The sequence below is a fragment of the Rhinoderma darwinii genome, chromosome 4 (assembly GCF_050947455.1).
Source record: "Rhinoderma darwinii isolate aRhiDar2 chromosome 4, aRhiDar2.hap1, whole genome shotgun sequence".
NCBI lineage: Eukaryota > Metazoa > Chordata > Amphibia > Anura > Rhinodermatidae > Rhinoderma > Rhinoderma darwinii.
The window spans coordinates 359,682,065-359,693,830 of record NC_134690.1 but is presented as its reverse complement, the minus strand read 5'-3'; the positions used below and the strand labels follow the sequence as shown (position 1 = coordinate 359,693,830).

Genomic DNA, 11,766 nt, shown 5'->3' with positions numbered 1-11,766 from the left:
AGCCCCCCTGTACATAACGCCATACAGCCACCCCCTGCAGATAACGCCGTACATCCCCCTGCCTGCAGATAGTGCCATACAGCCCCCTTTAGATAACGCCATACAGCCCCCTCCCTGTAGATAGTGCCATACAGCCACCCCCTGTATATAATGCCATACAGCCCCTCCGTCTAGATAACGCCACACAGCCCCCTCCCTGTAGATAGCTCCATATAGTCCCCCTATAGATAACGCCATACAGCCCCACCTGTAGATAACACCATACAACCCCCCTGTAGATAACGCCATACATTCCCCCCTGTAGATAGCGCCATACAGCCGTAACCCCCCCGAAAAACAAACAAAAAAAAACGGCCTGTAGGCTATGGGTTGTCCCCAAAAACATATGTATCCCCTATCCACAGTATAGGGGATACAAGTGTGATAGCTGGGGGTCCGACCGATGGGACCCGCTGGGGGTCCCAGCGGTCGGATAGGGGATACATGTGTTTTGTGGGACAACCCCTTTAATGGCAGAGCGGGGAGATACCTCCCTGCTCTGCCGTAGTGTTCAGTGGCGCCGCTGTAGCAGCCATAGCGGCTAGTAGCGGAGCCTCCGGCCATGGGGGGGGGGGGGGCCGTGGCAGCCGCTATGGCTGTTACAGCGGTAGTTACGCCAACTGTATGTATGTATATATATATATATATATATATATACTAGTCCTTCTCAATGAATTAGAATATCAACAAAAAGTTAATTATTTTCAGTAATTCGATTCAAAAAGTGAAACTCATATATTATATAGATTCATTACACACAGTGATCTATTTCCCGCATTTTTTTCTTTTAATGTTGATGATTATGGCTAACAGATAATGAAAACCCAAAATTTTGTGTCTCGGAAAATTATAATATTATATAAGCCAGATTTCAAAAATGATTTTTAATACCGAAATGTTGGCCTTATGAAAAGTATGTACAGTATATGCGCTCAATGCTTGGTTGTGGCTCCTTTTGCATGAATTACTGCATCTTCCTCTTGACAATACCCCATGGATTCTCTATGGGGTTTAGGTCAAGCGAGTTTGCTGGCCAATCAAGGACAGTGATACTGTGGTTAATAAACCAGGTTTGCTCTTTTTGGCAGTGTGGGCAGGTGCCATGTCCTGCTGGAAAATGAAATCATCATCTCCATGAAGCTTGTCAGCAGAGGGGAGACTTGATATAACACAGTGAACCAACACTGTTTCTCAGTGTCAAAAGTCCTGTTTTCAGATGAAAGTAAATCTTGCATTTCATTTGGAAATCAAGGTCCCAGAGTCTGGAGGAAGAGTGGGACCTTGCAAGTTGCTTGCTGAAGTTTCCACAGTCAGTGGTGGTTTGGGGGCCATGTCAGCTGCTGGTGTTGGTCCACTGTGCTTTATCAAGTGTTCCCCCCGTGCAAATAAATAGATATAATTGTGACAATGTGATTTTCTTTTTTTTTTTTAATATAATCTATTTCTCACTGGTAAAATTAACCTAGCCTAAAAATTCTAGACTGTTCATGACTTTGACAGTGGGCAAACTTACAAAATCAGCAAGGGATCAAATACTTATTTCCTTCACTGTATATGTACTGAGCTTTGTCCTGGTGCTGTATTTATATGCAGAGCTTAGTTCTGGAGTTGTATATATGTTTTGAGCTTCTCTTTGGTGCTGTATATATGTATTGAGCTTGGTTGTTATGATAAATATAACTCCAGAACCAAGCTCAGTACATATATATATATATATATATATATATATATATATATATATATATATAGCACCAGAACAAAGCTCAGTACGCATATACAGCACCAGTACAAATACAGCCCAGTACAGAGATAATTAGCAAATTTACCCCTGCCATATAAGTTTGTACGGCATAAAACTACAGCTCCCAGTATAGCCAGAACGATGGTAAGGATATGCTGGAAGTTGCTCTTTCACAAAAAAGAACGATACACACATCATCTCGCAGTGACTACAGTACTGAGCAGTCACAGGGAGAATAAACATTTACATTTAGTGACTCGCCGATGACGATTTCTCAGATTGTAGTCGTCCTCTTTCTTAGATTGTAGTCGTCCTCTTTACTTTTCCATCTGGTCCAGAACTCTATGATGCCTCCTGGCCATGACCCATTTCTGCGGAAATGAGTAAATTTGCTGCTCAGATGTCTTCGGAAGCTCACTTTTTCAACATTTCTCCACCTATAAACGAAGAGCAAATTCTTATGGTACCACACTATGCCCCCAAATATAATAATATCATACACTGTGTCCCCGAATATAATAGCGCTACACACTGTGCCCCTGAATCTAATAGTAACATACACTGTGCCCGTGAATAAAATTGTGTCAAACACTGTAAAGTAATGCAGCACACACAGTGCCCCGCATAGATAGTGCTCCCAGTAGAGCCCTCTGTAGATAGTGCTACCAATAGAGCCCTCTATAGATAGTTCTCCCCATAGAGCCCTCTGTAGGTAGTAGCGTTCCCTGTAGATAGTGCCCCCTGTAGCGTTCCCTGCAGACAGGGCCCCCTGTAGCGTTCCCTGTAGCTAGTGCCCCCTGTGGCATTCACTGTAGCGTTCCCTGTATAGTGCCCCTGTAGCGTTCACTGTATAGTGCCCTCCTGTGATGTTCCCTGTAGATAGAGCCCCCTGTGGTGTTCCCTGTAGATAGAGCCCCCTGTGGCAATCCCTGTAGAGCCCCCTTTAGCGTTCCCTGTAGATAGAGCCCCCTGTGGTGTTCCCTGTAGATAGAGCCCCCTATGCCCCTGTGGCGGTCCCTGGAGATAGGGCTCCATGTGGCGTTCCCTGTAGATAGAGGGGCCCTATCTACAGGGAACGCCACATGGGGCCCTATCTACAGGGAACACCACATGGGGCCCTATCTACAGGGACCGCCACAGGGGGCTCTATCTACAGTGAATGCCACAGGGGTCTTTATCTACAGGAAACCCCACAGGGGGCCCTATCTACAGGGAACACCTATGTGGCATTACCCTGTAGATAGGGCCACCTGTGGCGTTCCCTGTAGATAAGGGCCCCTATATAGGGGATATGCTAAAAAGAATGAAGAAAAAGAATGAAGAAAAAGAATGAACAATATTAGTAATGGGCGAAAATATAAAAAAAACATCTGAGTTATTTATGTTACGAAAACATGGAATGAACAGATTTTCTATGTAGTTAGGCCTCATTCACACGACAGGGTCCGAGTGTCGGCCGGGAAAATCGAAAATTTTCCGGGCCGGTTTGCATCCGTTCAGATTCCGTTCCGGGCCGTGTTGCCGTTTTTACCGGCTGATTTGGACCCGATTTGCATCCTTTTTTTTCCCTGTCCGTTTTAAAATCGGATGAATTTCATTTAAATTTGTTGCCACACACAGCTCTCTGTAGATAATGCCACACAGCCCCCTGTAGGTAATGCCACCCAGACCCCTGTAGGTAAATCCACCCAGACCCCTGTAGGTAATGCCACCCAGACCCCTGTAGGTAATGCCACCCAGACCCTGTTGGTAATGCCACCCTGCCCCCTGCAGGTAATGCCACCCAGCCCCCTGCAGGTAATGCCACCCAGCCCCCTGCAGGTAATGCCACCCTGCCCCCTATAGGTAATGCCACCCTGCCCCCTATAGGTAATGCCACCCTGCCCCCTGCAGGTAATGCCACCCAGCCCCCTGCAGGTAATGCCACCCTGACCCCTATAGGTAATGCCACCCTGCCCCCTGCAGGTAATGCCACCCTACCCCCTGTAGGTAATGCCACCCTGCCCCCTGTAGGTAATGCCACCCTGCCCCCTGTAGGTAATGCCACCCAGCCCCCTGTAGGTAATGCCACCCAGCCCCCTGTAGGTAATGCCACCCAGCCCCCTGTAGGTGATGCCACCCAGCCCCCTGTAGGTGATGCCACCAAGTTCCCTGTAGGGGTTGCCACCAAGTCCCCTGTAGGTGATGCCACACAGCCCCCTGTAGGTTGCCCCCACATTCGAGGAGAAGTCACTGACTTCAATGTCCATATATGGACAGTGTAGTCACTGACTTCTCCTGGAGAGGAATTCCCTGCCACAGGTCGGGAATTCCGCTTCAGAAGTGAGTGACGTCACTGTGTCCATATATGGACAGTGTAGTCACTCACTTCTCCTGTAGCGCAATCCCCGGCCATAGCGTCGGGGATTCCGCTGCAGAAGTGAGTGACATCGCTGTGTCCATATATGGACAGTGTAGTCACTCACTTCTCCTGTAGCGGAATCCCCGGCCATAGAGTCGGGGATTCCGCTGCAGAAGTGAGTGACATCGCTGTGTCCATATATGGACAGTGTTGTCACGCACTTCTCCTGTAGCGTAATCCCCGGCCATAGAGTCGGGGATTCCGCTGCAGAAGTGAGTGACATCGCTGTGTCCATATATGGACAGTGTAGTCACGCACTTCTCCTGTAGCGGAATCCCCGGCCATAGAGTCGGAGATTCCGCTGCAGAAGTGAGTGACTTCGCTGTGTCCATATATGGACAGTGTAGTCACGCACTTCTCCTGTAGCGGAATCCCCAATCCCCGGCCGGGGATTGGGGATTCTGACTCCTACAGGGAGCAAAAAAAGACCCTCCTCCTCCTCACATGCACTCTGCGCTGTGAGGAGGAGGAGAGAGTGCGCGAGCGTCGGTAGACCCGGCCATCACTTGGGACACATTCCGGTGATGGCCGTGTATTACCCGGCCCCATAGACTTCTATGGGAGCTGGGCGGTCGGGCACCCGGCCGAAAATAGGGCATGTCCCATTTTTTGACAGCCGGTTTTCCCGGCCCGTCAAAAAAATCGGTCATGTGAATAGCCCCATTAGGGGTCTATTGTTCCTAATGCAGCCGGGTGACAGCCGATTTATGAACGGCTGGCACCCGGCCCGGAAACCCTGTCGTGTGAATTCCGCCTTAATGAGAAAATAAAAACAAATTCCATAGAAACAGATGTGTAAAAATGTTTACTGTGCTTGATAGACATGGAATGAACAGGATGTAAGTGTAGTTTATAAGGGAATTAACACATAATTAATACTTACGTATCTGTTTCTATGGAATATTCATTCCACTATAAACTACACATATATCCTGTTCATTCCAGGTCTATCAAGCACAGGAATTTCCTAAGGCGTCTGTTTATATGGAATTTGTGTTTATTTCCTCATTAACTACAAATAAAATCTGTTCATGCCATGTCTACCAAACATAAAAAATTAATTATGCCCTTTTTTATCATTTTCTTCCCATTAGTAATAATGTTCATTCTTTTTCTTCATTCTTTTTAGTATGTCCCCGTGTATAGTCCCCTGTAGTTAGTTCCCTATAGTCTTCTGTAGTTCTCGTTCCCTGTATAGTCCGCTATGTAATGCCCTATAGTGCCCACAGTAGAAGGAAAAAAAACACATTTTCTTACCTGTCCCATTGTTGCGCCATTCTCCAGCAGCGTCAGTCCTCATCCATCGGAATGATGCAGCGACGCGATGATGTCATCACCATCGCGCCGACTGCATCATCACTAAAACGCCGAATAGCGAGGCATCATGTGCCTCACCGGGGCAGTGCTAGTCAACTCAATTGTATCCGCGTCCTAAGGACGTGGATACAATTTAGTGCAGGGGACCGGTTTTGGTTTCACTCGTTTCTGCAAATCGAGTGTCATTTTAACAACCGGTTCGGGAAAACCGGGGCAAACCGGCCGGATCCCACCCCAGCCTCCATGCCACGCCGCATTGATGCAGTAATTAATGCAAACGGAGCCTGACCAAGTATTGAGGGCAGATACTGTACATGCTTTTCAGTAGGCCAACATTTCGGTATTAAAAATCATTTTTGAAATTGGGCTTATATAATATTCTAATTTTCTAAAACACTAAATTTTGGGTTTTCATTAACTGTTAGCCATAATCTTCAACATTAAAAGAAAAAAACGCTGGAAATAGATCACTCAGTGTGTAATGAATCTATATAATATATGAGTTTCACTTTTTGAATTGAATTACTGAAATAGTTTAACTTTTTGATGATATTCTAATTCATTGAGAAGGACTAGTATATGGGCATGGGCACCTAAGGCCTCATGCACATGACTGTAGCCGTAGGCACGGTCCGTGATTACGGCACAGACGGGCTGTTGGGTATCATCCGCAGGCAGTCTGCAATCATGGACCGTGCACACACCAGATGTGCATTGACTTCAAGGAGCCCGGACTGGAAACCACAGTCGTGTGCATTGGCCAATAGAATAGTATGTGTAATATACTATCTGCAATTGTGGCTACGCAATTGCGGATAGTATGCTGTCGAAAATGAACAATGTACGGGCTCAATAGAAAGTCTATGAGCCCGTACACTGCTACATTGATTTCCGGAAAAAGCCGAACAGAAACTAAGCGGCTCAGCGCTCACAAGAGCACTTCTGCCGCTTTGTTTTATCGATTGGTGGGGGTCTCAGTGCTCTGACACCTACCAATCAAAACTTCTGACATGTCACTATGAAGTTTGTTGAACGTTTAGTTCCCCTTTAACACTTGGATTTCCATACTTGAGTCAAAGCTCCAAAATGATTCAAATGTAATTGGAGAATATTTCATATTTTAATAAATGTATAACGCCCTTAAATCAAGATCTTTCCTTCTGCTCAAAACTTCAATCCTGTTTCCAGACATGCAGACTAGGTTTCTGCAGATACAAATGAACAGCCTACTCAATATATTACACAGTCCCTCTAAAAGATGGCTATGGTTTGCTGACACTTTAAAAACAAACTGATGACTAGTGACTAATGTGCTCTCATAACAATGAGTGATAGAGGAGATGAATAGCGCTAAATGCAGCATTTGTCAGGGTTAATCCTCTGCCTGAATACTGAAGTGCTGATTGCCGAAATTCATTATGTGAGCAGTATCATCCAGCATTTTGTAAGGTACATGTGAGAAGGAATGTCTTTTTGCTGTAACTGTGTTAAATTTCTTGGATATCTGACAGTTCTTTAATTAAATCACACTTCAGTTTTTACTGAAGTCATCTACACTGTTGCAATTTTGAAATAGTGACAAGACTTTACATTTTGGCTATTTTTAAAGGCCTCGTCTAGTTTGGAAAATCCATTTTTAAATACCATATTAGAGAAATTCTGAGTTAAAACAGGGGAGTCCCCCGTTCGGAACCCTTTCTCTTAAGCCCAATGTACACGACCGTGCCCGTAATCACGGCCCGCAAAGGCGGTCACGGCCATCTCCTGACGGCCACCCACATTTTCGGGCCGTGCTCCCATACAAAGTTCCCGACACAGTTCTACGGCACGTACACCCATCCGTAGCAATACGGAAAGGTCCGCGGCCAATAGAACTGAATGGGTCAGTAAAACCGCGGACCGTATTACGGTCGTGTGCATGGGGCCTTAGCCAGACATATAGGGCTTATGTTTGACATAACTATTTGTTGTTTTTTATAATTTTTTTAAGGGGGTTGTCAGGCAAGAAAGTGGAGAGTATTGTACTGGACTGATTATATTTCCTCCCTACTTGATTCATTAGCATTGGTGTCTGTACATAAGGCTGTAATCATATGTACTTAAACTCCAGTGAACTAAAATGAATATTATACAAAAATGTTATACTCTTATGGCAGCAACTTAATTTGTCTCATGAAGACAACCCCTTTCTAAAAACAGCTGCTCCCGGTGATCACCTGTAATTGCCAGGGAAGTCTCGTTTAACCACAGTTTTTCCATGACCACACATAATGCATGGCATGGATTTCAACACGTTGTTGGCAGAACATTTGTTTGGCTGAGAGATATGTTATGTGTATGGCCAGCTTAAGTAAATCCTTGCCCTTTATCATCATTTTGTCTTGAGGCCCAAAATTATGTGCTGATTAATTTCTTGATATATCTTTATAGCGATCATACTTTTTGTTTTTGTGATACAAAGCTCCAAATCCCCTGCACAATTTTAAAATACGATGCTGACTTCCTACAGGCGCCTCTAGAGGGAGCTTCCTGCATTTTCTCTTATTGAGCTCAAGGCATACCAGTATACCGTATACCGTAAGCTCCCTCTAGTGGTAACTGAAGACAGCCAGCATGTTGTTTAAAAAAAAACCTGCTTTAACCGCTCTAAGGATATAATAATAAAAAAAAAAATCAGCGCATAATTTTGAACTATTTGGATAAAAAATACTTAAAATGGTATTCAAGGAAATATTTACTTTAAGAGAGGTTTTTTTTATTCCTGAAATTGGAGGTCATAAGTAGGTAAAACATGGTGTTTAGCTGTGGAAGGGAGGATACCCTATGAATCACTATGGGCCAGTTCTCACATTGCATTTTGATGTATTATTTTATAGCCAAAACTAGTTACATGTCTCCTCTCATATTTGTGTGCTACCTTCAGATTCCCTGCCACTCTCCCATACCAGTGCCAACCTAGGTGCCGTCTGTTAAATGAAAAAAAAAAAAGCAAAAACCTCAGTAGTAGGCACATCTATTAATTTTGAAAGGTTACATATATTAAAAAAAATAATAATTTACAGTATTTTTTTATTGTCAAGTACATATAGAAAATGGTGGCTTACAAGCAACTAAATGTTGTATCAGTAGTCAGCATGGAGACGTAGAAACCTTTAAAGAGAAACTGTCACTTGCCCAAAAAACTGCAGTTGATATCTCAGTTAGATTGCAGGCACCTCACAGATTCTGATGCTTTTTATGTTTTTCTTCTAGTCCCCACCGTTCCTGAGATATCGGGGCCGTTAGTTCTGGTATCTGATATGCAAAAGAGGCCTTTGACTGTCAAGTGGGCGGTTACCCCTTATTAAGTGACAGGTGTTCCCCGCCCACTTGACGGTTAAAGGCCTCATTTGCATATCAGGCACCAAAACTAACTACACTAATATCTCAGGAACGCTGGGGACTAGAAGAAAAAAAAATAAAAAAAAATGGCAGAATCTGTGAGGCGCCTGCAATCTACCTGAGATGTCAGCTGCAGTTTTTTTGTGCAGATAACAGGTTCTCTTTAAAGATTAGTAATGCATAAGTTAAATGTGTAAAGTGATTCAATAATATCTAGTATCCGCTTAATACAGTATAGCACATACATAAAATATACTCGGACATTTTGTAACAGATTACACTACAGAGTGTAATAGCGAATTGATAGCAACTCCAATGAATTTTTTTTATATATGTGTAAATTTCAGAAACTTTTGTGTAAACGATATTGGGTTGATGTTTGGGGGGAGTATTCCTACACATCAGACTCCCTGCTGTGGTTCTGCACTGCGGTGGCCCAGCTGTTTTTAGCCTGAGCAACATATTGGTATCAGAGGATAAAATATTAGGTTTAGCAGAATATGTAGTGTCAGCCATTTGTGATATTGCAGTATTGGCTTATGAGATGACACAGAAAGATGACCAGGCAGGGGCCTTTTTCTTCTATTTCCACCTTATACAGAAATCCACAGTAAACGCTTATGGCATACGTAAAGTCTGACAGCATAAGGAAAATAGAAGTGCGTCCCTTGTGGTCAGTCACTCATGTTTATTCTTTATAATTATATTACTAAACGGTAATATTTATCCCATTTAACAAAACTATGAGCACTATTTGCTTTTCTCAGGTCAACCTCCTCCAAATCTGACATCTTATTTAGAGTACATTAGAGAAATGTATTAAAATTTTCCCTTTTCATATAGACCATACACAGATACATGAGGTCAGAAGGATGTCAAGGGGGGAGACCTTCTGCTTGGGACCCCATCTAGTATGGCTATGTTTACATCTGCGTCAGGGCTTTGTTACGACGTTCTGTCGGAGCTAGCTTCAATGGAACAGAGCCCTGACGCAGATGTGAACAAAGCCTATCCTGCGCGAAGAGGCTCCGTAAAGAGCGGTTTTTACTCTGGAGTCCTCGACTCAATCATCTATTACATGGTCACCCAATGACTTCAATGGGTACCATGTAATCTAACATTTTAACTGCAGAAATTGGGCAATTTACCTGTTAACATTTGGATTAACTAAAACATATCATAAACTATCATTTTGCATAAATATACTTCACTAATAGAAGCATAAACATAATAGACTAGACATGACCACTGTAGGGGTATTCCTACAATAAACATTCTTCACCTATTCACATGATAGGTGATAAATGTTTAGATCACTTGGGGCCCTACTGCTGCCCACAGATCACAGGTACAGGGGTCCTGACTCCCACAACCGCGAGGAGGAGCAGAGGTCGAGCACGTGCACCGCAGCTTCATACAAACGCTATGGGATTTACAGAAACAGTTGTGGAAAGTTATAGGTGTATAAGTGATAGATGTTTATTGTGGTAAAATCTCTTTAATCTGTCAATATTGTTGATGTTATTAGTCAGCAACACATTACAATGCAATCATATTATTTATTTGGAAGCGCATTTGTTTCCTCATGTGCCTATTGTTTGATTATTTTTTAGTATCTGGTGCTGAATCCATTGAATTGAAGACTAGGGATCTCCTTCTCATTAGAAAAGTCAGTACGATCGATCCTTGAGCTGGGACTTCCCACTTTACTTAGCCAGGCTTTCCTGTAAAAAAAAATAGGAAAAATACTTATTCGAGTGAATTACCTACAAGGAAATGCATGCTGGGTAATTGTTCCAACTTCTCAGCTAAACGTAGGAAGTCTCCAATATTTCTAAACCAGTTGATGTTCACTTATTGCCACTAGATATGGCCTCATTAGTGAGGTGTAGATTGGCAAATTAAATAAACACCAATTATTTCTTTGTACTCTCTTAAAAGGGTTGTCCAGTCAAAAGAAATTGATAGCCTATCGTCAGGATCGGATCCCCACTGATCAGATATTGATGGCCTATTCTGAGGATAGGCCATCAATTTCTTATGTCTGTACAACTCCTTTAACTACTGCACTTGGAGCCATTTTGCAAGAATATTGCATTGCCTAACTGCATCATAATCTTTATTCATGTATGAAAACACATACATATTCACCTTAAATTTTGTGTGCGTGTCTCTTTACGGAAATTCAGAACCTTAAATCCCTGAATAAAAGACTTTTGAATTGCCCACCTGTAGTTTCACCTGAAGTGGCGTTCAATGGGATTTTGTAGAAGTGCCAGTATAAATAATGCTGAAACGGTAACAGATATGGTTGATACACTTTCTGGAATTGTCCTGGGCCACAAGTTTAATGCTGGCTTTGTAATACAGTACATAATAAAGAGAAATGGCCAATTGTATCTAGGCGATCCATGGTGAATATTAGCTTTGACCCAGTCTCTCTAATTTGAAAGGGTTATATCTTTATTACCAGTGAAATGTCTCCTGTTTCCAGGGACATGACCAAACCAATTGTTCTTTATGATTTTGAAGTCTAGGTTGTACTTACCAAATTACTTTATCGAGTTGCAAAGCTTTGGATGCGGATTTCACTTGCTTTCTTCAACATAGCAATGGCATACAGTATGTGGACAACTTTCAAGCACTAGTTAAAAACATTGTAGGTTGAAATGTGAACATAGATCTTAACCCCTTTAGGACACAGCCTGTTTTGGCCTTCAGGACACAGCCTATTTTTTCAAATCTGACATGTGTCACTTTATGTGGTAATAACTCGGGAATGCTTTTATCTATCCAAGCAATTCTGAGATTGTTTTCTCGTGACATATTGTACTTTATGTTAGTGAAAAAATTTGGTCGATAAATTCAATATTTATTTGTGAAAAAC

The 11,766-nt window shown here is 42.9% G+C and overlaps 1 protein-coding gene across 1 annotated transcript in view; it reads right to left on the bottom strand.

The window, feature by feature from the left end:
* Positions 1-9,861: 9,861 nt before the first annotated feature.
* Positions 9,862-11,766, bottom strand: part of ACYP2 (acylphosphatase 2) — a 122,522-nt gene continuing 120,617 nt past the window's right edge. The window contains exon 4 of the mRNA XM_075864514.1: positions 9,862-10,603. Within this exon, the coding sequence (XP_075720629.1) occupies positions 10,489-10,603 (115 nt within the window). The 3' untranslated portion in view covers positions 9,862-10,488. The remainder of the gene's footprint in view (positions 10,604-11,766) is intronic.